This window comes from Phacochoerus africanus, chromosome 8 (assembly GCF_016906955.1).
Source record: "Phacochoerus africanus isolate WHEZ1 chromosome 8, ROS_Pafr_v1, whole genome shotgun sequence".
Lineage (NCBI taxonomy): Eukaryota > Metazoa > Chordata > Mammalia > Artiodactyla > Suidae > Phacochoerus > Phacochoerus africanus.
This window is the reverse complement of record NC_062551.1, coordinates 64,621,601-64,645,614: the sequence shown is the minus strand read 5'-3', so window position 1 is coordinate 64,645,614 and position 24,014 is coordinate 64,621,601. Positions and strand designations below refer to the sequence as shown.

At 60.0% G+C, this 24,014-nt stretch overlaps 1 protein-coding gene across 4 annotated transcripts in view; it reads right to left on the bottom strand.

The window, feature by feature from the left end:
* Window positions 1-24,014, bottom strand: part of PRDM16 (PR/SET domain 16) — a 307,695-nt gene that overhangs the window by 21,970 nt on the left and 261,711 nt on the right. For 3 of the 4 annotated variants that reach the window (XM_047791184.1, XM_047791185.1, XM_047791187.1), the window contains exons 4-8: window positions 22,746-22,880; window positions 12,631-12,733; window positions 6,290-6,503; window positions 4,400-4,547; window positions 3,781-3,934 (exon numbers count right to left, since the gene is read on the bottom strand). In XM_047791184.1, the coding sequence (XP_047647140.1) occupies window positions 3,781-3,934; window positions 4,400-4,547; window positions 6,290-6,503; window positions 12,631-12,733; window positions 22,746-22,880 (754 nt within the window). Of the gene's footprint in view, window positions 1-3,780; window positions 3,935-4,399; window positions 4,548-6,289; window positions 6,504-12,630; window positions 12,734-22,745; window positions 22,881-23,099; window positions 23,315-24,014 lie in introns of those variants that run through there. The other variant, XM_047791186.1, reaches the window with a different exon arrangement.

The window sequence follows — 24,014 nt, the reverse complement described above, 5'->3', positions numbered from 1 at the left end:
TCTTCCGAAAGCGCTCTCAGAGCCGGGCAAAGCCACGGCGCTCGGCCACATCTGTGGCTGCACCAGGCTGCCCGGGACTCTGTCCTCTTCCTGCAGTGGCACCAGCAGGGCCAAGGAGAAACGCCTACCCCCAGCGTAGGTCTCCCCCTTCCAGGGTTTCAAAGGCTCTCAGTTTCCCTCCGCTTTCTGTCCCGGGCCCTGCGACCTGCGTCCAGGATGGGGAGGCCTCAGGTGTGACCAGCCGCGCAGGCGTCTTAGTCTCAGGGTCTGGGCTTTGCATGCGTGGCTCCTGGCTCTGTGGGGACAGCCCGACCATGGAGGAGCGAGGGGAGCCCCAGGCAGGGCCACGTTCGAGAAACCCAAACCCTCCCCAAACCGGGATGAGGAGGAGCACCAGGCCCTGGCTGACAGGCCGCCTCTGCTCCTCACGGGAGAGGGTCGTGGGGCCGGAGCCCAATGCCAGGACCCAGAGGCCCGGTGACCCGGCCTCAGCCACTGCCCAAAGGCCTGCAAACTGAGCAGTGGCAAATCGCCAGCTTTTCTTTCTCCTATTTTTCTAACCAGCAAGGGAGGGACACACATGGACACACACACACGGATGGACACGCATATGGATACACACACACACGCACAGACACACATATGCACGCAGAACACACACACGTGTGCACACACGGACATGCGTGCACATGCACAGTGTTTCTCTTTGCAGGACAATTTGCTTCCTCAATGTGGCCCCAGCAGAAACAGTGATTTCAGCGTGTTTCTTGCTCACTGCAAACCCTGCATGGCCCGATGTCGTGCTCTTCTAGCAGGAGCCCTGGCCCCGAGACCACGGCCGGCCTTAATCACAGTATCTATTTATATTAACAGCTCTGCCTTCCCGGTTGTCTGGCCAGACATTTCCAGGCTGAGGAGCAGAGCGCTGCCTCATTTCTATCCCACCTGCCCTTTGGGGCAGCAGCAGATGCCGAGGTGCCGCTGCACAGAGGGTCCGTGAACGCCGGCTAGCCCCCGGCCGGCCCTGGGAAAGCAAGGCCGCGCCCCAGCTCGGGGTTTCTGGCCAGATAGGGAAGCTCTGCTGCACCCCAGGCCCCCTGCAGGGCTCTGCGATACCCTGTCCCCAGAGCGGGGCTCTGTGGCACCCTGTGAATGCTGCTTCCATCCCGAGCTTGGAAACTGGCCTCAAGCAGGCTCCCATCGACGGCAGCTCCCAGGAGGGGAGCTTTGCAGCTTCCCTTCTGAGCCTGACACCCTCTACTGAGGGCCAGAGGATGCTCTGTGATGGGCAGGAGGATATGCAAAAGGCGGGTTTTCACGTCCAGTGTCTACAGTTTGCATTGCAGTCTCAGACGTGCAGTCTGGCCAAGTTTGGGGTTTTCTCCTTGGCTTTACCCCTTCAGCCAAAAGCCAAGGCCCGGAGTTCCTGTCATGGCTCAGTGGTTAACGAATCTGACTAGGAACCACAAGGTTGAGGGTTCGATCCCTGACCTTGCTCAGTGGGTTAAGGATCTGGCGTTGCCGTGAGCTGTGGTGTAGGTTGCCGACGTGGCTCGGATCCCGAGTTGCTGTGGCTCTAGCGTAGGCCGGCAGCTATAGCTCCGATTGGACCCCTAGCCTGGGAATCTCCATATGCCGTGGGAGCGGCCTAAGAAATGGCAAAAAGACAAAAAAAAAAAAAAAAAAAGCTAAGGTCCAAGGTGAGTAATGGGGCAGAGACAAGAGGCAGGAAGCTGCCGAGAGCCACAGGGCCCACCCAGACTGCCCTGGGCTCCTCCTATCCACACGGGGAGCCTGGGCAGGCGGTGGAGACAGTGGGCTCGGACCCTTCCTGATGAGCTGAGATTCCCAGAATTTACTCATTAGCACAGTCCAACAAGACCGCTAACGCGCGTGCCTGCCCAGAAAAGCAGTGACTTGGGAGCCTGTGTGCAATTTCCTTTCTAAGCTTCCTGACAAGCTCCAACCTCCTACACCCGGCACGCCTCCTGCAGGGGGACTTGCTGGCCGCTCATCCTGGAGACAGGACCAGCACCTCCAGTCACCAAGTCCTGGCCCCCAGCCCCCACTCCTACCCCGCTCGTCCCCCCCTCGGCCCCTCCCAGACGCTCCTTCCAGGGCCTGCAGGTGAAGGAGATGCTGGGAGAAGAGGGGGTGACACCAGGAAGGTGCTCGGTTACACCAAGCAGAGCTCTCTCCCTTTGCGCCCTGGCTGACCGGGTAGGTTGGGGTCTGGTCATCTCTAGCAGGACAGCTGGAAGCTTGGGCTCAGGGCAGTGGGCAGGAGAGGCGCACAGCCCTGGCTACTTGACAGAGGCCCGACCAGCCAGTCAGCATGGCCTCCTCGGGGCAGGGGTCCAGCACCTGTACAACCCCCCATGCTGGTGACATACCCAGACCCTTGTCCAAGCTCCCAGAGTGACCCCTGCTGACACTGGTGCGAGGGAATCTGAGACGTCCCAGGCCACCCAGCCTGGGGTCCGGGGCCGGGCCCCTTGAGCTGAAATCTGGGCTCGGCAGCTTGGCCTCGAGGGCCTGGTCACTTAACCTGGCCAAGCCTGTGCCCTTCTCTGCCAGTTTCCTTCAGCTGGACGTGGTGTGGCCCCTGCTCCACGAGATTGTAAAGGATGCTCTGAGGTCGTGTGTGTGGACAATGACTCAGCACAACCGCGTGTGGCTGACCCCGCGCAGTGCTGGTATGAAGGATGACGCAGCACAATCCCCTGGGCACGACCACTCAGCTGCTGTGTTGGTGTGACTGGGGACTGGGCACCATCTGTGTGAACAACGGCTCCGCGCACGCCGGTGTGAATGAGGACTCTGCAGATCTGTGTAAATGCAGACAGCAGTGAGGTGACGGAAACGGTGACTCAGCACAATGTCAGGCCGGGAGGAACCTTCCATTCCTTCCACACTCTGAGAGTCTGGGTCATGGCCCTGCATTGGCCCTCTGGGTCCCTCCGTCCTGACCCCTGTGACCCCTGATCCCGGTCCTATGACTCTGCCCCCCCAACCCCAACCTCAAGGCTTCTGTGTTCACAAGCCCGTCTCCTCCACCTCCTCTGCAGGCAGTGCCCCCGCCGCTCCCCTGCCTCCTCCAGCTTTCTGCTAGAACGCCTCTCGTCCAACGGACCGGCTGGCCTCTGCACAGGGACAGCACCCACCTGGGCACTTGGAAAGTCTCCTGACCCTGCCCCAACCCCGACCCCAGGCGATGTGCCTGCCACGTGTGCCCTTGTTATTTGTATGGCTTGGCCTCTGTCTCCTCTACCAGCAGGTAGGTGCCACGAGGACAGGGGTCCGGTGCTGCCTGGAACAGTGCGGGCACACAGCCCGGGCTCCCCAAAGGCTGCTGGGGGACATCAGCAGAATCATCTCACCTCCTGGGACTCAGGGTGGACCGTGCGCGCGGGGAGAGAGGAAGGGGCGGGGGGGCGGTGGGCTCAGGCTCCTTCTGCGGGACTCTGGATTTCCTCACCGCCTCTGCCCTCCTCCCACCGCTGGAGGGTAAGTGAGAGCAGGCCCAGGAGGGCAGGGGAGGGAGGCTGGAGCAGGAGGAGACGAGCCCCAGGACAGGAGGGTTTGTGGGAGTAAAGTGATGACACACGGCAGCACCCGGGCCGGGCTTCTCGCGGCCGAGGCGCCCGCTGCCGCAGCCGCCGCCGCCACCACGTGCTTTCTGGACAGACGGGTCCCGTGCGTGGGGAAGGGCCTGGGCACTTCAGGCTTTGGCCTGGCCCTCAGAGCACCCGCCTCAGGGCCCGGCTGGGGTGCACTCACATATGAAAGGTTTGACGGTGCTGTGGATGTGCTTGTGCTGCTTGAGGCCCGAGGACGTGGCAAAGGTCTTGCCGCAGTCGGGGCAGGCGTGCGCCCGGGCGCCCACGTGCTGGGAGCGGATGTGCCGCTGCAGGTTGCTGGGGTCCGTGAAGACCTGGGGGCAGACCCTCGTGTCACACCCCCGCCTGCTCCCCAGGGCCCGGCTCTGGTCCCCCATGGGGTCTCGCGGGCCTCGCCCCCGCGTGGAGCCTGGTGGAGGGGTCTCTGCGGGAGCGGAGACCCCTGTGCGGCCCCAGGAGAGCGGTCAGGCCGCCCTGACTCTTTCTTTAGCAGTGATTCCCGGGAGGACCGTGGCCAGGAGGGTGCGGGCGGTGGGAGCTCAGCAAGCTTCTTGGGCCGCAGTGCTCTGCCACCTGGCGGCCGGTCCTTCCCAGCGGGAGCGAGGAGGCCCCAGGTCTGGCCTCGCTCAGGCCTCCGCCAGCTGTGGCCCAGCGCACCCCGTCTCCTCTCTGAGTGGCTTGGGGCTCGTGTCCCCCATTCCACCTGCACCTTTCCAGTGGGGGTGGGGCCCGCCCCAGCCCCAGGGCAGTCGGGGCACAGGTGCCCAGGGCCACGTTACCTTCACACAGTTTTCACATTCGAAGCGCTTGCCGCTGTCGTGGGACATCTGGTGGCGGATGAGGTTGGACTTCCAGTTGAAGGCCTTGGGGCACTGGTCACACTTGTACTCACGCTCCTCCGTGTGGACAGTCATGTGCTGCTCCAAGCTGAGCACAGTGGACGGGGGTCACTGTGGGGCCCCCTCCCCGCTGCCCAGGAGGGCAGGGCCTCCACCCAACCCGGCCGCAGCCCCTCGGAGCCGCCCGCCCCCCGCCGGCTCCCTGCTCAGAGAGCAGAGCAAAGCCTGCTAGACCGTCTGTCCACCTCCTCGCTGGATGGGGTAGCGGGCTGGACGGACAGGCACGGCCTGATGGGAGGATCCCGGGCGTGGCCAGGGCTGTCTCTCACCCAAGGCCCCCCGCCCCCGGCATCCAGAGGCAGGCGGGACCCCAGCTCACACTCTGGCTGCCCCTCAGGACCGCCTTCACCTTGACCCTAACCCTGGGCCTAAGAAAAAAGGGGTGCAGAGACTTCTGACATCGCTGTGAGCCCCAGAGTGGGGGCACAGGAGCCCCAGGGCCACCCCTGAGCGGCCTGAGGGGGCGGGTGGACCAAGCCAGGCAGAGAGCAGGAGGTGGTGGGGAGGGGGCAGGGGTCGCCTCGAGAGGTGATGAGGTGCTAAGGGCGGCCGGCGCGGCCGGGGGAAGGGGCGTCTCGCTGGGAGGAACAGGAGGCCTGGAGGCCCCTCCTCTCAGGGGACACCCCGCCTCCCCCCCCCGTCCAGGTATGACCGTTAATCTTCATGAGCGAAGCGGTAATACATCACGGCCCGTTGATCAGGGCCCAGCCATCCATTCAGATCAGAAACGCCTGGTTCCGAGCACCCGGCAGACTGTGTCTTTTCCCTGCTGTTAATTGTGATTTATGTGTTTATGTAAAGAAAACACAGACCCTCTGAGCGGCACTGACCGCCGAGGGCCTCAGTCGGGATTTGCCCAAACTCTTATTTTCTCAGTCATCTGTTCAGGGTGGAGGGTTTCCGGTCCCCCGGGAGCCGTGCTGGGATTGGCGTTCAATTCCCGGCAATCCCACAGCCGGTTAGTGGCCTGATGGGGTCTTACTCTGACTTTGCCGGGCTGCCCTGGAGGAAATTCTCAGAGGCGGGAGGAGGGGTGGGTGCGCGCTGGGCGTGTAATCACGGTGGCCCGCGTGGCCCGCTTCTTTCCCCACCGGTCCCCAGGGCCCCAGCTTCCAGGTCCTGATGCCCGCCTGGCTTTGGGGCCGGGGCGGGGGGGCCCACGGCCGTCGTCCCACAGCTGGCCTGGCATATGCGCCCATGTCTGTGAAGTCTCCTGGAAGCAGAGGCTGGTGCCCGGCGGGGAGGGTGGTGCGGAGACCCCTGGGTGGCCCCTTTCTGCTCCTGCCCACCATCTGAGGAGCCGTGTGTGCGTGCAGAGGGTCTGCGAACCCCCTGGGCAGCAGCCCCCGGCCTGGTCTGGCCTCCCCATGAAGACGGCGGGGGCTCGACCCCTGCACTTCCCAGGGTCTGGCCTGTGTTCCTAACTGCCTTCCCGTCTGTCTCCACAACTCGGCCCTGACCGCAGAACGGCAGGGCCAGAGGCGGCTCGACCCGGTGACTCCTGGCTCCTCTGTCGGTTGGGGGCTCTGACCAGGGGCCTGGTCGTCGTGGTCAGAGCCGGGAACACACAGGCCCCTACCACCAGCTCACGGGCCTGCTCTGTTCCCAACGGCCGATGAGAGGGGCCAGGGAACCTGCCCCAGCCGCGCTGCCCTGGAGGGGACACTCGCCTGCCCCTTGCTGACCTCTGCTCTTCCCAGGGCCCCCTCCCAGGGCCCGGCCCTACATCTGGGGTGGCTCCGGCGTGGGGGGGGGGGTGGGAAGCAGCACCTGTACTCGGTGGGGAAAATCCTCTCACAGTCCTTGCACTCGTGGGCCTGCCCGTCGCCGCCCCCGCCGCCCAGGCCCTCCGGCTTGAGCTCCTCGGCCAGGCCCTCGCAGAGCGCAGCCCCCACCGAGCTGCACGCGTACTTCTTGTGGCGTCGCAGGTCCAGCTTGGACTGGAAGAGCTCGTCACACGCGTCACAGCGGAAGGTGGGCTCCTCTGCAGGGAGAGAGGACGGGAGGTGGGCGGGGCCCCGGACCCCCAGCCCCAGCCCCATCCCCCAGGCCGCCTCCCATGCCACTGTCCCCGCCGCACCCCCTGCCCCCCCGGGCTGCCCGGAACCCGCATCTGCCCCAGAAAAGGCACTGAGCAGCACTGGGCGCCTCCCTGTGTCTCGAGAGCAGAGAAGGAAGCCAGGCCAGGCGCTTGGCATACGTATTAGGCGAGAAAGGCGACAGGGCTCCGACGTGTGTTGTAAACCGCAAGGTCAAGGTGAGACACACAAACGGGAGGCAGCGCCCCGAGACCCTGCCAAGCCAACCGGCTGGGAGCTGCGGGTCCCCGGCGACGGCCTCCAGGCCCCCCCCCCCACAGGCTGGCAGCTGTTGTGAGCCCCTCCCTGCCAGGACCACCCGCATCACCCGGTCTGCACAGACCCTGCACGAAAGGCCCGGGGACCAGTGAATGGCAAGATGTGGGTGCGTGTGCGTGGCTGTGTCAATGCGTATGTGCCCCACATGCGTGGGGGTGCAGCCATGTGTGCAGGGGATATTCACACAGCTGCCTCCTCGCCAGCGCAGCCTCGCGGGATGTTCAGGCACTTTTGTGCATCCGCTCTCGTATGCGTGTTGGGACACATGTTTCTGTCAGTGGCTGCAGGTGTGAAAACATGCACACCCATCTACCTTCACACTTGCACACGTGTGCACGCTAGTGCGCCTGGCTGCACATCTGTGTGTTAATGTGTGTGCACGCTTGGCACATGTGCATGGCTATGCTTCTGTGCACACGTGTTACATGTGCACACGCCATGCATGTTAAGTTTACACACGCGTGTGTGTGACTGACCATGTGTTATTGCGTGAAGGTGTGCACGCCCATTTGTGTGTGGATTACGTATACACGTGTTTGTGTGAATGTGTGGATGGGTATGTGTGCATTTGTGTGTGGGGGTGAGTGGGTGTGGGTGTCCCATAAACAAGGACCTCCGGGCCCGCAGTGAGCAGAACCTTAACCTCGGGCTGTGAGCTGATGAAAGGGCCTGACCCTTGCGGTGCAGGGGCTGGGGGGTGGGGGAGGTGGGGACAGGAAGAGGGGGTCCTTCTGTCCCCTCCTGGTGTTGGAGTGCAGAGGGAGGGGGCAGCTCGGCAACCTTGGCCGTTTGGGCTGGGGAAGGACTGGGCGGGGGCACCTCCTCGGGCATCCCTGCCTGCTGGCTGACATGAGGCTGCTGTCCAAAAAGTGCTTATTTGGAGGAAAACACGAGTGGGTGGGGGAGAGCAGCTCATGCTCAGAGTCTGGGGACCCCCACTGCAACACCCAGAACCTGAGCTCAACTCGCGGTGCAGCAGCTCTGCCCCCAATATCCTGGAAAGGCCAGCCCTGGACCTGCCCCAGATGCAGGCTGAGTCACAGAATGGACCAGAAGGAGGCAAGAGGGCCAGCTGGTTCTCACCAAAGCCAGGGATACAGGAGGCAGGGAGGGCGGCTGTGCCAGGGACCTCTGAGCAAATGTCTAAAAACACAGGGCCCGCAGGGCAGAGCTGCTGGGCAGAAGGACGGGGAGGCGGTGGGGCCACGGCCCACCGGAGATGGAAGTCAGAGGGGATTCTAAGGCGAAGCCCGTGGAGGCCTCGGGTGCCGGCGTGGAACCTGAACATGACCCGGGGGAGGGGGCGGTGGCCGAGGAGCGTGCACATTACAAAGCAGTCATTGGGCAGGACTACAAGGCTGCCTTTACATCGGGACTGGAGCACGAACCCGCTCTTCAGGGAAACGCCCACTGTGAAGACAACGGGGATACTGAAGGCATGGCGATCCCTGAGCTTTGCAACAGGTAAACAGGGGCTGGGGGCCGGGGGTGGGGGGGAATGACGGGCGGCCCAGGCCCCAGAGAGAAGGTGGTTGAGTCGTGTAAGTGGACCCCTGCTCTGCCCGGCGCCCAGGAGGCAGGCGGCAGAGTTCCAAGTCTCCACTGAGGATGTGAGAAATGCACCCAGTGTGGACAGCGAGCGGGGACCCACTGTCACCTCCCCACAGGCCTCCCTTGTCCTTAGAAACGTGGATCCCTTTCCTCTGGGTCCCGGTTGCCTTTTAGACGCAACCTCGTCTATCGAGGACGGTGAACAGCGAAGGCCCTGCTGCAGAGCCCGGGGAACCGCACTCCATGTCCCGGGATAAACCGTCCTGGGAAAGAACGGGAAAGACAACACACACACACACACACACACACACACACGCGCGCTCCTGTACAGGAGAAATCAACATGACGCTGTCAATCACCCTTCAGTGAAACAGTTTTCAAAAAAGAACACCCTCTCCGGAGGTCCCATCGTGGCGCAGTGGTTAACGAATCCGACTAGGAACCATGAGGTGGCGGGTTCCATCCCTGGCCTCGCTCAGTGGGTTAAGGATCCGGCGTTGCCGGAAGCTGTGGTGCGGGTTGCAGAGGCGGCTCGTGTCCCACGTGGCTGTGGCTCTGGTGGAGGCCAGTGGCTACAGCTCCGATTGGACCCGTAGGCTGGGAATCTCCATGTGCCACAGGTGAGGCCATAGAAAAGACAAAAAGACCAAAGGAAAAAAAATAATAAAATAAAATAAAATAAAATAGAACACCATTTTAGAATGGAGCTGGATAGACGGACTCCACACAACTGCTCTCGGGGCTTTATTCTGATTTCCTGGGCTGGGATACGGCTGAGCAGGGGTGATTGGTAGGTCCTCCCACCAGCATCTTGAAGTTAGAAATGCCAGTTTGCGTTGGCCCTTCCCGCCCCCAGCAAAGAACAATCACCAAAGTTGAAATCTGAAATCAAAGACAAGAGAAAGGGCCACCCCACCCATCCAGGACCCATCCAGCTTACTTCTGCAGCCTGGATCCGGCATTTGGATTTGTAATGAAAATCCAGCTGAGTTCTCACTCTGAAAGCACCTGAAGGCGCCCTGGGGGTGAAGGAGAGTGCCAGCCATGGAAGACACCCTCTCCTGCATGTCCCATCCCACCAGCAACCCAGGTGTGTCCAGGTGGAAGGATGGAACTGGGGACAGGACACGCCCAAGCCTCGCCCACCCTGCTGTTATGTGGACAGGTGTTTCAGCACCATCTACGCAGGCAAGGCTGGCACTGAACAAACACCTGGGGCAGGCTGGGCGCGGGCAAGGAGGTTTTCATTTTTCTAGCACGAGCAATTCCATTTTAAAGAAATACTAGAGTATGTTACCTTGTGTTACAGTGTGTTGTATTGTTTTATGCTATATTATACTATACTACATTTTATATTGTATTGTATTATATTATATTATATTAGATTAGATTATCTGTCTCATGCTTCATACACAACACACTGCATCCTCTTGCCCTTTTTGGTGAGTGGGAAAAGTTAATAATTTTGAGCCTTCCTCAGAAGAAAAAGGCATATTTGAATGGAAATGATTTTCTTTATTTTCCCTCAAGATCAAGAAGTTCTCCTGAAAGAAAAATCTCTCCCGTCTCTATTGAAAGAGTAAAAACAAAATAAAAAGTCCCTGGAACTCATGAATCTGAAAGTGCCCTCCCTCTGCTCTGCATCGCTGGTAGGAAAATTGGAATTGAATTTCTTGACAAAGCGGCAGCTCTGAAAGAGCGTTTCCAGAACCAGACCCGCAGGACCGGTGCTGCTCCCCCCGGTGAACTGGCCAAGGCGGGACCCCCGTTTCTCCCTTGACACCCAACGCTGTCCTGGCAGAGCCCTGCCCCGACGAGGGTGGCAGAACTGTGATCCAGCACTGACCTCTCTTCATCTCAGTGCGTGTGGGGGGGCAGAGGGGGGCTGGGGGACTGAGGCCACGGGCAGATGCTGCATCTTCTCCTTAAACCAAACCAAACCAAGGCCGCGGTGGCCCCATGCCTTGTTTGTCAAGTCTGCGTCTTACTCGTCTATTGGAAGTTCCATCAGTAACTTTTCATGGCGGAGCAGGAATACAACAGCAAAAGACATCCGTGCCTAATGGCTTCAGGGACCCGGGGACACAATTATGTGGCCTCTACATGCCAATCCACCAGACTGGAGGCTCCAAAGCCCTCCAGAGCCCACTCCAAATTCCTGCAGTGATAAGGGGCCGCTGCATTTAGCTGGGGCTGGGATGAGAGATGTTTTATGATAATTATCTTAGGAACATTTGTACATTTTCTCTCTGCGCCAGTTGGAGTTAACTGGGGGGTGGGGGATGGCTGTTGGGAGGTGACGGCGCAATCTTGACAGCAAAGAGGGTAGAAAGTCAAATATCTGATGTTGGACTGTTATGTGCGGAAAGCAACCAGCCGCAGATGTTCGATCAATTATTGGGAAAATGTAGACCCAGGTTATTTAAGATCAGGGGTCGGCAGGGGAATAGGAATCCAGGTTCCTGACACCTTTAGGAAGGCAGACATGTTGCGTCGCGTCCACGAAACCCGCGGCCGAGTGCGCTCCTTGGGTGGAAGGCATTGCTATCTGCGAGTTCTTTGTGTTACCGAAGATCCACAGGCCTTTTTTAACAATTATTTTAAATAAAATGAAACCAGCCCCTGAGACCCAGAGCTCAGCCATCTGCTATTTTTTTCCCCCCAAAACCAACGGCCTTTGGAAGTTTCCTGGGCCAGGAGTGGAATCTGAGCCGCAGCTGCGACCTCCTCCAGATCCTTAACCCACCTCGCTGGGCTGGGGATTTGAACCCGTGCCTCCACAAAGACAAGCTGGATCACTGCCCCACTGCCCCACAGCAGGGACTCCCGCCCTCTGCTTTTCTTGACGGTTAATTAAAACCAAAGTCTAAAGGGGAGGCTGCATCGACTCCGTCTCATAGAACTGTCCTTCCGGGCAGGTCACTTTGGGAACAGCTCATGGTCCACGATGGGGACTGGAAACCCTTCCTGCTCATTTCAGCACAGGCTCCCTGCTCAGCCAACGGCCCTCCCAGAGCCGTGCCATAGGAGGGCCTCCTCACAGAACCTTGCCGTTGGTGGCACTGATCATGGCCTTGGAGCGTCTGGAGGGGAGGGGAGGGGAGCGGGGGGGGGGGGGAGACGGAAGGGAAAACCCCACTTCCCCTCTTCTCCAGCAGAGCCAGCAGCTCCCCAGATGGCAAAGGACAGACTGCCTCTCTGCCCACGTGTGGGGTCTCATTCAAAGACGAGGTGCCATCTGCTCAGTGGGGCACTTAGGGAGCTAAGGGACCAGCCAGTCCTCCGCGGCCAGCCTCCTCCAACGACTTTCCCTCTGCGCCTTAAATCTGCCCCAGAGCCCCAAGGGGAGCGGGCATACTGCTCAGCAGCATGGACGAAGGAAGGGAAACCTGTGTTTCAGGAATCCCAGCCTGGACGAGACTGGGATTGCCTCAAGTGTCCGCGGAGAGGGGCCTGAAGTGTGCCTACTGGACAAATGCCTGGTGACCAGCCGAGAGGAGAGGACCCTGGGGCGCGTGCTGCCGTCCTGCTGGAAGAGGCCCCGCAGAGCCTCGCCTTTTTCTCCATCAAAGACACCCTCTCTCTGCATTTCTCGTGGGCGTTTGCCTTTAACTACCGACGGGCACTGCTGTCCAAGACACAGGTGCCTTCGAGGTCACTGCTCTCCCTTCCACGAGACCAAAATGCTCCCCGGGCACGGCGCTCTGGAGTGAATGTTTCCCAACAAAATGGGGTCTGCTTGTCTGGCGCGTGGACGTTCTCAGGCCAGGGATCGAACCCGCGCCACAGCAGTGACGACGCCGGCTCCTTAACCCACTGAGCCACCAGGGAACTCCTGTTTGTTTTTAGGGCGCGAGGAAAGCAAACCACGCTGCTTCTGCTGATAATAATCACACAGTTTGCAACATCCCGCGGGACTCTGACCGCAGCAAAGATGTGAGGCAGCATGACACCCACTCGCCCGTATTGTCTGACGCCCTGGTCCTGTCTTGAGTTCAGGGTGCGGCCCGTACAACCCGAGGGAGAGAGCAACGCACTCAGGTTGAGAAGCTGTTAGGAAAGTGCCGGCTTGGCCCCTCCCCGGGGTCTGAGGGGCAGGCCGTGGGCAGCAGCTGGGGGACACCCGGCCCCTGCCATGGGGCACCGAGCGACAAGAGGCCTCGGGAGCCCTCAGGCCTCTGCGACTGTCAGCTGGGGGCTTACCGTCTAGGCTGGGGGGCACCGTCCCCAGGGAGTAGGCGCCTTCTTTCACATGGACCAGCAGCTCTTCTCCTGGCTCAATGTCCTTAATGACTTTATAATAAATCTAGGATGGAGAAACCAGAGAGAGAGGGTCAGCGTCTTGATCCTTGCTGCTTTAAAAGCCGCCCCGTCTATGCCCAGCCCCCATGCCACTGACACGGCTCCTTGGGGAGGCTGGCCCGCCGGGCACTGGACCGGCCTTCTAATTGCTGCGAAGAGGTTCCCCTTTGGAACTTGGCAGAATATGCTCAGAAGGACTGGAGTCTATTTTTTGTTTGTTTTATCCAGACTTTGGATATTGATAAAGGGGTTGCAAACTGAAATCCGTGAGGAAGCCCCAAAGTTCCCAAGCGAGGCGTGTCCTAGCAGGAAATACAGGAGCCTGGGTGGCTTCCAGGAGTCCTCCGTCAATAGGTACACAAGGCACCCTGCTGCCTGGGGTGAGGGGGGGTCTTCGGGGGTCGAGAGTGAATCTGGATGCTTATGAAAGTGGTTCTGAACCCAGACAGAGGCTCCGGGGGCCAGGACAGCAGGAGTGACTATCACATGGGTGGGACACTGCATGCAAGGGGAGGTGACGGGGAGCCCCTGCCCACCGCAAGCTTGGTGCCAGCAGCCATCTGCGGTCAGAGATGGGGGACACCCTTGAAAATGGATAGGGGTGCGGTGGGGGTCAGGATAGGGTCTGCAGCCTGGAGCACACTCTGGGGGCTAGGGGCTAGCCTTAGGACTCGGAGCAGCACCTTAGCTTGCCAAGGTGGAAAACTCTAGCAACTCAGCAGGGCAGCATGAGGGAGCCGTGGGGGATGGAGCTCAGGGACTTCTCCAGACCCTGCCAGGAGCCCCCACCCTCTCTGGAGAGCAGGGAGGAGCTCCTCGGGGTGGGGGCAGCCACCCCTCATGCGAGCAGGGCTGACACCAGGAACCCTGCACCTTAAAGTCAGACCGCGGGATGTTCTCTCACAGGCTCTCTGCTGCCGCGCACGCTGGCGTGCGGTGTTTGGGTCTCTCTTCCGCTCTATCAACAACCGGAAGACTCAGCCCCAGGACTGGTGGGGAGGCCAGAGCAGGACCCAAGACAGACCCTTCGGCCCCGGGAGACCTGGAGGCAGAGGCTTCTCCAGGCCATTCCCGCCCAAGGCCCTCTAGCACCACCCTCCCCTGGAGGACCTGGCGGCTGAGTGTCAGGCTGGGATCCCAGCCGCTGCTGGACGTGGTTCAGGTGCCCCAGGGACTGAGTTGGACACCCGTCTGCTCATCTCCTCCTCTCCCCCTCAACGCCTGGAAGGCTGTGCGCCCGCATTTCCTGACCACCCCCCCCCACGTCCAGCCGTGGACGGCCCCACAAACTGCCAGCTCCACCAACTCCAGAACGACACCAATGCACTCTCAAAAGGCAGAGAGCCACGCCGAGTCCCCAGACGCCTCACTCAACACTTGGGCAGTGGAACTGTGCCCAGCAGAACATTCACCTGCACAAATATCTCCGAGGGCAGAGTTCCTGCCTCTTCAATCCTCGGTAACTTCTCTTGGCAATTATTCCCTGGTGTGTCTAAGATAATGATGGCAAATTTAAAAAGGAGAATAGAAACTGCCCCTTACTTCTGCAATGAACTGTTATTAAGATCCCAGTTTTGCATTATTTTATCTGAACAAATACACAGTGGCTGAATAACTGTTTAAAAAGGTCAAAACTCCAGCTGTGCTTCAAAATCTGACCCAAACTGCACCCCACCCTCCAGCAAAACCCGGCAGAGCCTTTGAACCTCCGGGGCGGTGTGGCAGGGGCTGTTCAGAGGAGAAGGACGCACTTTCATCCGGCGCTGAGGAGCGCACCCAGCGAGCGCACGCCCGCTGCCCGTTGAAGGCGCCCGCTGACGCTGCGGGGTGGGCCGGTTCGACTGTGAGCTCGGGCTGCGGCTTCTCGAGGGTCCCCGTTAGAGGGCAATGTGGACCCGCCCGCAGCATCCTCCCCAGCCGCGCGCCGCGAGGGCCCAGGACGCACGAGGCGGGCGGGCGGTGCGCTCTGACCTGGCGTCCTGGGCTCCTTGGGCGACACTCAGCGGCGACCGCATCCTCCCGCCGCCCGGCTGTTGGGTCCCGCTGCCGCCAGGCTGCGGGGGGCCGGCGCGGCCCGCCTCCCTCCCCGCCATCCCCACCCCCACCTCCGGGGGCCACGGGGCTCCCGATGGATCCCGCGCTCTTACAGAAGGCCACCGGGTCTCCGGGGATCCCCCACCCTCCTTCTAGGGTCGCCTGACTCCTTCCCTTCCCTCCCCCCAGCCCCCTCCGAGCCCCCCCGAGCCCCCCCCCCCCGCCCGCGGTGGAGAGGCTGCCGGGTCCCGCCCCCCACGTCCCTGCCAGCTCGCAGGGGGCCCGACCTCTGGGCCGCTCCGCAGGCCCCAACCCTCTCGGAGACCTGCCGGCTCATCTCTCCGACGACCCCTGGGAGGCCGCCTGGCCTCTGGGGGAACCGACCCTCCCCGGCCGCCGCCGCCGCCGGAGGGTTAGCGTGCAGGTCGCCGGCAGGTTTGTGCGCAGCGGGCGCCCCCTCCCTGGCCGGGACCCTCAGGACGGGAGCGCAGGACACGGAGCCGGCGGAGCGGCGGCGGCCCCCTGGACTTTGAGCGGCAGAGGGAATTAATCGCTATTAGTGCTAATCGCAGGGCCGGGGCGGGGCCGGGGGCCGGTGGGTGTCCCGCACCTGCTCCCACCTGGAGGAGGGGGCGAGGCGGTCACCAGGAGAGACGACAACGACGACGCAGACGTTGCTGAAACGCGGCCGGTCGGCCTCTGCCGCCTTTGCCTAGGGCGCAGGGTTCCCCACGGGGCGTCTGGTCCACACAAAAGCCCCGGGGTTTACCACCGCTTCCCAGTGGCACTGAGGCCTTATCAGCAAGAGGCGCAGAGAGAGTTGTGGTTCCTGGTCTGCGGGGTCAAGCGACTTCCTGGGACAAAGGCCGGGCTTAGGTGGGACAGGCCTGGGCGGTCTTCTGGCTTCTAGGCCATGACAAATTGCGCACTGAACGGAGCCAGGCCCCTTGTGTTGGCGGCCTGCAGTAAGCTATTAGTGCAGCAAGAATTCCTCCAGTTGGTGCATAATCTGCCTCCAGCCTCGGGGGCCAGGTGTGCATCTCGGAAGGGCTGAGCCCCGAGGATTTTCGCAAGAGGGAAAAGGCAGCCTCAGGGCCGAAGGCACCCGGCCTTGGGGGCCCTCTGGTTCCCAGGCTCAGAGCGGGAGTCTGGAAAGAAGCGCTTTTGTTGACAGGCTCGGCGTCTGAGTACCAAATCCAGTTTCTAAATGGCGGCACCGCGACAGGACACCGTTGACACCGGTGGCCTTTGGATTGTGTGGGGAGGCGGAGCTGGGATTTTCTTTCTGGTTTCAGGATCTGAGACGGGAGGAACCCCAGCAGCCGCTGAGGTCACTAGCGCCCGTACCTGTGTGCGCAGACGGTTTTTAAAAACTACCAATGCCACACAGACCTGACCCCAAGTCAAAGCCGCGGTTCAGCATTTCCACCTGTGTGTAACGGCCACAACTTTATTGAACGTGGGCCGTGACACCGAGCCGGGGCCTCGAGTTCCCACCGTAGTGAGCACCCGGCCCAGTCTCTTTCCCTTGGGCCATCATCCATCTCTGGACACAGAGACAGGTCCCGGTTCGCGAGCAGAGCTCCGGGACCGCTAAGTGGCCACGTTCTCAACAAAAGACCGAGAAAGTGCCCGGGAAAGGCTCGCGCCCACCGCGGTCACGGAGACCCAGCCTCTTAAGAAAATCAACGCCATCTTCTTATCTCCCCCAACCATGGTCTTTAAGACAAATAGGCCAGATTTATAACGTCTGTCGGTTTGGGTGACTTTCTCCTTAAGTTTGTTTGTTTTTGTGTCTAATACCAAATCAACTCATCCGGACAGGTCCTATTTTCAAACATGAAGACTTCAAGCTCCCCCATTTCATCCCTGCTTGATCTGAGAACTTAAAAATTTAAAGAGGTGCAAAAGTCCAACCTCCGCTGGGTAGAAACGACGTGATGGCAGATGACCGGCCAGCAGCTTGAATCCAGGCTGCAGCCGTGTCCCCCCCCACCCCCCCACCCTCCGGAGCACGCGGTTTTCTTAAAAACATGAGAGGAAGGAGACGCGGACAATGGCTTCCTTCTTTCAGACCCGTTTGAGACGCTTCAAAGGAGTATTTGTGAAAAATAGGTGAAACCTCTCTCATGGTGCTTTATCTTCAAGCGTCAACATCTCTCCACCCTAGATTTCAGAATTTGCTTGTGCGTGAATTTGTACAAGGGGCTTTGCACGACAGGGGGCGCACAGCGAGAGTCACTTGTTCTAAGAGCTTGCTGCAGAGCACGTGGCCCAGGGGCCAGTCCGCCCTCTGAGAGAGGATGCTGATCCTAGGGTCCCCAGGGCATTTTTGGTCTCCTCCGGACCCCCCCAAGCGGCAAGCTGGCCCTTCACGCTGCCTCAGCGTTTTGGGACCTCTAGAAAAGTCACTGTGTCTCTTCACTCCTCACTGTTCCCAAACGTAGGCCCATCTCTCTCAGGGGAAGCGTGGACCCCGGCGTCCTGAGGCTGGCTGAGGGGTTGAGCCTTTGGAGTTTGGAAAGCAGCCCAGGCCCTGCTCCGGGATGGAGCAGGGAGGGTCCAGGCAGGTCTCCATCTCCCTTTGCCCTGCCTTCACCGAGGGCTCCTTCCCCTGGCCCTCTCTGGCTGCGGCTGTTTCCGGAGCAGGGGCAAGGGGACCGCTGCTCGGGGTTGGCTGCCCCCCTGCCCCCCGCAGCCTCCAGGCACAGGCAGGCCGTTCCTTTCGCCGGGTGGGAGGGGAGAAGGCTTGTCATCAGACTTGTCTCCTGTTCCCACGCGTGGCTGAAGCAGTGTGTGCTTCAGTCGTTCCGTTTTGCTGCTCTGCATTCTGTCATCTTCCCAGCAGCTCAACGCGATAAAACACCTGTATCCTTACCTCTTTCTATGTTGTACTGTTTTTACCTGGATGTTACATAAATATGTATTATTTATAAATTATCACATTATCTCTAAGTTATTGTATTTATAGAAATACACAGTATACTGTTTGGACCTGGATTTAACTATATGTGTATATTATCGGTCCATCACATTGTCTTCATCATTCTGGAATGGCTTCTTCTAAGAACGTATTCCGTTTAATTAAGAGGGAGGAAATATAAATGCTGGTAGATGCCGGGACGGTCACGACACATTGAATTTGTACCTTAGTCTTTGCCCCAAAGAGGGACAGTCTGCTCCAAAGAATGAAAATGCAACAGCTTTTTTCTGACTCAAAACAAACCTGCTCTGGTTTCAAAGCCTTTTGGAAATTGGTTAAGAAGTGCGCACACACACTGCCCGCGTCCTTCTCATTTTCACAGGGAAAATTGTAATTGTCTGGAAGCTGCCGCTGAAACCGGCCCATCCATTGAGGCGCTTCCATTTCAGAAATCCTGGGGGATGAAAGCAGAGGGGCCGTCGGGCCACAGGGCAGAGCGCGGCTGGCAGTGGCCCCAGGGGCCTGCCATTTAAAATCCCGACCCTGGCAGGTGGCACGCCCTGACGCGGGGTGCGGGGGTGCCGGGTATGGGGGGCGGTGCACGCCGGGCAGAGGAAACGAAAGCAAAAGAAAAGGCCTTGAGCCCGGCTGGGAACACCAGGTTCTCATTAGAAACAAGCGCAGGCGCTCGCCGAGCGTGACGTGGTTATCAGCCGGCTCGCGTGCTAATGAAATGTGCCTTTGTTTCACAGGCTCTGCGGGGGAGACCCGCCTTTGTCTGCTTCCACTCCGGGGAGACTGGCCCCCGCGCTCAGGCCGAGCCCCTCGTTTGCCCACGGAATGTGCCGGCCGTGGTGCATTTCCCGGATGCTGCCCGGCCTCGGGCTGGGGGGCGCAGGGGGGCTTGCAGCCCCTCTTGAGGGGCGCTGGGGGTCCTAGGCCCCAGTCCTGCTCCCCAACATGCCTGTGACCCCAGCACCCCAGGGGACCATCCTCAGGCCCACTGGCCACCCGGCCTCCTGCCACCCACATCCTTGCCCTGTTGTGGCGACATGGGAACAGGGGAGCAGGCGGCCCTGCCCAGGTCTCTCCCTGCCTGTGCTGCTGCTGCTGCTGCTGCTGCTCGTGGGCATTTTACTTCCAAGCTCTCGTTTTCTTAACATCGAGACATCCAGAAACAGAGCCTGTCTGTGTCTCTTGAAACCTCTCACACCAACCCATTCGCTCATAACTGTGGGAGAAAGAACCACCCAGGCGGGACCGGAGCGTCTCTGGGTTTCTGCAAAGTCAAGTAGGAGTTGGAGGCTGCTGGGGGAGGGGAGAGCCGCGAAGTCGCAGGGAGGAAGGGGGATCTGGCCTCCCAAGGAGGACCAAGGCTCCGGGGCCCTGCCTTCCCTGCGTGCAGGAGGAAATGCATGGCCCTGCTGGTCCTTGCTGCCCCAGGGTCCCCACCCACAGCCACACACAGGAGGGCAGAGGCTGGTGCCCAAGGAGCCAGGTGGAGGAGCTGCCCACCGCTCAGAGCCCCGGGGCTCCAGGAGGGGCACAGATGAGCGCCTGGAGGGGCCGTGAACAGTGCCCTGCGGTCCCATGGCTGGGGAGGGGGGAGACAGCTGGGTTCCCGTGGCCCTGTCTGGGAGGGAGGGGTACCTGGACTCTGTGCCTGCACAGCTGCACACCTGCACACTGAGGGGGGGGGCACTCTGGGGAAACTTCGGGACATTTGGCAAGTTCTTTCCAGGCTCCCCTGCCAGAAACGCCACACAGGAGCACACATGCCCCCTTCGTCTGCACCGAGGTCCCGGGCTGTGCCAGATGCAGCTGGGTGTGGGGCATGTGGTCAGGGGCCCGAGTGGCTCCCAGGAGAATGAGGCCTGGCTGGACGGGGCTCTGGGAGGCTGCATAGCCCGGTGTCTGGGCTCCCCGAGTGCCCACCGTGCAGCCAGAGGCCAGAACCCCACAGCCCATCTGGACACCCGCAAGGCCTGAGGAGCTGAAAGGACCAGATTCCCTGGCCTCAGCCCGCTGCCCCATATGGGTCTCCCCGGAGGACACAGGACCATTGGGAGGCCAGGCCCCCGGCAGCCGGACGAGAGCTGCCTCGTCTCCCTGGGGAGCCACTTCCTGCCCTCCCTGGCCCTCTGGAATCAGGGCTCAGGTCAGTGCTTTTCTGATTGAAGTGACTTGGCTACCAAATCCTGTCTGGAAAACCCAGAACTGTTTCATAGATCTCAGATCCTCGGTTCAGGCTCCTTCCTTCCACGTCTGTGCTGGGTTGCAGGCGGGTGTGTGTGTGTGTGTGTGTGTGTGTGTGTGTGTGTGTGTGTGTGTGTGAGGTACCCTGAGTGCCAGGAAATCCAGGTAGAAACTCTTGGGATTATGGAAATCTGAGAAACCCCATTAATATCATGTAATGTCTCCTTCTCAAAGAGAAGCCTGTCTTCAAAAATCTTTGCTTTATTACTAATATTTCAGGGGCGTTTTTATTCCAGCTCCACACAGGCCCGGGCTGGTGGCTGTGCAGCAAGCCGAGCTCCCAGCGGTCAGGCCTGGGGGACAGAAAGGCCTTCCACTGCAGCCGTGTACCCTTCCTGACAGGAAGCCCAAGCCAGGTTTTGAGAGGGACTGTCTAAAAAATAGTTCAAAAGCTACTATCTCCTTTTCAAAAAGGTCTTCCTATAATTCGCTTCACGCAAACCCACACACACTGAGGGTCTGTGTGTTTCTCAGGGCAGTTTCGCTATTATCAGTATTAGAATGTAAAATTGTACTAATTTCTCAAAGGAAAATCCCACGACGGCCCATTTTGCTTTGAGATCTGCGCCTCCTGGCTCCTGCCTTTCTGGGCGTTTGGAGGTCACTGCCACGCAGTGAAGTTTGGACATCAGTGGAATCTCGGTTGCCTGGTAACAGCGGAATCACCGCCCCCCCTCCCCAACATGGTCCAGGGAGGCAGAGCGCGGGCTCCTCTGGCTGAGGATGGAGGGTTTGAAACGCCCCAGAGGGAGGAATCTCGCTGCCTCAGGACATTCCATTGTTGCTTTTGCTCAAACGAGAAGCCTGGTCCTTAGTGTGGGAGCTAAAATGGGGGCAAGGAATCTCCTATTTTTAGGCTGCTAGCAGAAAAATATCCAGCAGGTGAGGATGAAATGTTGAAATCCCATTGGGTTTAAGCAATAGAACCAGGTATGTTTCTGCCTCTAAGATGGAGAAGCACGGGCGATAAAACGGGGTTAAATGAAAGGTACCCCCTAAGTTCAGGACTATTATTCTGCCCCAGCGAAAACCCTCCTGTCCGCTGGTCCCGAAGAGACGCAGGGCTTGCTGCAAAGCAATTAATTCTACTCAGACCCCGTGTGGGGCTGAAGTAAAAGTGCACCTGAAATATTAACAATAAAGCAAAGACTTTGAAGACGAGTTTCTCGGAGAAGCTGAGAGTCTGCTTGCTTTTTCAAAAGCTCTTGCCACAGAAAGATGCCTGCTTCACTGCTTACGTTTGGCTTAAACATCCGAACAAACATTGATGTTTTTAAGTAAAAAATCTAGAGCCTACTTTTTTTTTTTTTTTTTTAAACTCTGCATCTCACAAAAGTGTGGTCCTGGTCCCAGCCTCCCGGTGTTTTATCCACTGCCGCTCGGCTTCCAGACACACAACCAAGAACACAGGCTCTCTGCAAAGAAAGGGCCTCAGAAGGACCATCTTTCCACGTGCTTTAAACCGAGTTCTGCTGTGCTCGCATTTCATGTCCATCCACGAGGAAAAGCGTGGGGTGGGGGTGGGGTGTTTATTTTAAGTACCATTGGACTATTCATCGTCTTGTTTTAGGACTCTGCTTTTGCTTTATTTCTGCAATATATTTTCCAATCTGAAACGCCCTTATTTTCCAAACGTGGGGTTCTCAGCGAAAAGCTGGAGATGCCTCGGCCGCAGAGGGGACCTCGAGTTCCCCAGATGGTGGCCAGCGGGGGAGGGCCGCCTGGTCCGGGCTGAGCCCAGCGGCTCTGGCGGGTCCCGGGGCCTCGTGGCCATGTGCGCTTGGCACTTCTGAACGCAAAACTCTTCCCTCAAGAGCCTCAAACTGCTTTTCAGGGTTGGCACAGGCGAGCTGTACCCTTTTTTCTGTGGTCTCCACACACTTTTTTTTTTTTTAAGTGGTGGCCTCTTTGTGCACATGAAAATCTCATGAGTATCCCCAAGGTAGAGGTGAAAGCCAACTTCCCGGATGGGAGGGCCGGCCCGGCGTCCTGGGGAGTCCGTGCTCTGGGACATGGCGACAGCAGGGCCCGGGGGGCCTCTGAGCAGGGTCTCGGGGGCCATGTGCAAACTTGTACTCCAAGACAACCTCGAGGCGCTCCCGGCCCTGGGGACACGCTGCCTTCCGGGGGAAGGAAGCCCCATGAGGCATCTTCTGTCTTGATCGGCTTCAGACAGGGGATGCCTGTGGCCCTGGGCCGGCAAAGGACATGGAGGAGTGAGTGAGGGTCCAGAGTGCAGGGGGGGTCTTCAGCCTTCTAGGGCCTGGCAGCAGAAGCCAAGGTGTTCCTGGGCCCTGGTGGGGCCTGGGCTGGAGTCAGGCCCTCACAGCTCAAGAACAGCAGCAGTGGGCTCCCAGCAGGGATGGGATTTTGTTCCCAAACAGGCTGGTCTCCTCTGCAGGCTGCTGGGCTGCCGCAGCGATTCTCGGGGGTCTGGGCAGCTGGGGGCCTCGCCTCAGGGGGTCCGGTTCTCCAGTTCTCCCACGGGGTGGCATGTGTCGAAACGATGGGCCCTTCGGCCTCAGACCCTGCCGGCTCGGCCTGCCTTTCTTCCCGTAAACCATTATCTTTCAGATCTCAAGCCCCGTCAGCCCTGGACGAGGCCGCCAAGCCAAGGCTTTGATGGTGCATTCATGGGGTGTCACCAAGTTCCCGGAAACTCAGCCCTGGCCAAGTGTTACACAGCCCCCCCGCTGCGGGACGGGCTTGGAAGAGGCGCGGCTAACCCTTCACCTTGGCGCCCCCACTCCCATCCATCTTGGTGCCAACGCCCCAAAGACAGGTGCCGCGTGCGAGGACCTACCTGCTCGTTGATCTGACACATGGTGAGGTTCTGGTCGTCACAGGAGCATGCCACGCGGATGTACTTGAGCCAGCTGCCCGCCCCGGCCTGATTAGCATCCACGCAGAACTTCCCGCTGCCCAGGTCTTCGGAGATCTGCCCGATGAGAAAGAAACCCGAGAAAGATCAGAGGCATCCTGGGTACGGGAGCTGCCGTGCTCTGCATTTGCCCAGTAGGGAGCCTGCTGTTCAGGCTCAGAGTAGGAGGGCAGTTCAGCTCAGACACCAGCGACCCTTGGGCATCGGTGAGGCCCACCTGGCCCGCCCACACCCCGGAACTGCCCAGAGGGAGCCCGACGCCCTGTCTTTTCTCACCGAGCAGATCGCTGCCCTGGCCTGGCAATAGAAGTACCACTGTGCGAGAAAGCAGAGGCTGCTAGTCCGAGAGCAGAGCCTTCTGCTGAGAGCCCTGGGTGTGGGCTGGAGATGAGCGGTCTTGAAGGTGAAGGTGTGGCTGGGGTGTGGCTGCACTTGCATCTGGCTCTGCATGTGCCTGTGCGCACGCGTGTGTGTGCACGCCTGTGTGTGCACGTGTGCAAGCCTGTATGTGCATGCTCACCGCAGCCTGCACACTGCCTTGCGAGAAGGAAAATCGTCTGCTTTTCTTAAAAGTGGAAGTTTCCATCTGATAGTGGCGCACACGGACGCCCAGCCTCTCAGCCCTCAGAGGCCACGCGGGCTGCACTGGCGCTGAGGACCTGGCTGTGGTGGCGTTTTTTGAACGCGCTTCTGATAGGCAGAGGCTGGAAGCTTCTTGGCGTGTGCCCTGCCGAGCGGGTCATTTACCAGAAGGCCTGACTGCCGGCCCCTGCCGACGGCAGGGGGCGGGAGGCGGGGGGCACCCCAAAGCCGCCGGCTCTGAGGTGGAAGCTGCACGCAGGGTCCCTCCCACCTGTTCTCCCAGCGCCTCTGCTCAGGGTCCTGAATCCAGAGCCCTGGAGGCCACAGCACCTCGGTCAGCTTCCTGGGCAGCCGCCAGGTGGCTGGGAGGGAGAGAGGGGCTGAGGCCACCGCCACACCTAGGGCTGGGAGTAGGAAGTAGGTGACCTGGTGGTCAGGGGTGTCCAGATGGGCAGGAGAATCTGGGTGGGCAGGGGTGTCCAGGTGGGCAGGTATGTCTAGTTGAGCAGGGGTGTCTAGATGGTCAGGATTATCCAGTGGGCAGTGCATCCAGGTGGGCAGGTATGTCTAGGTGGGCAGGTATGTTTGGTGGGCAGGTATGTCCAGGTG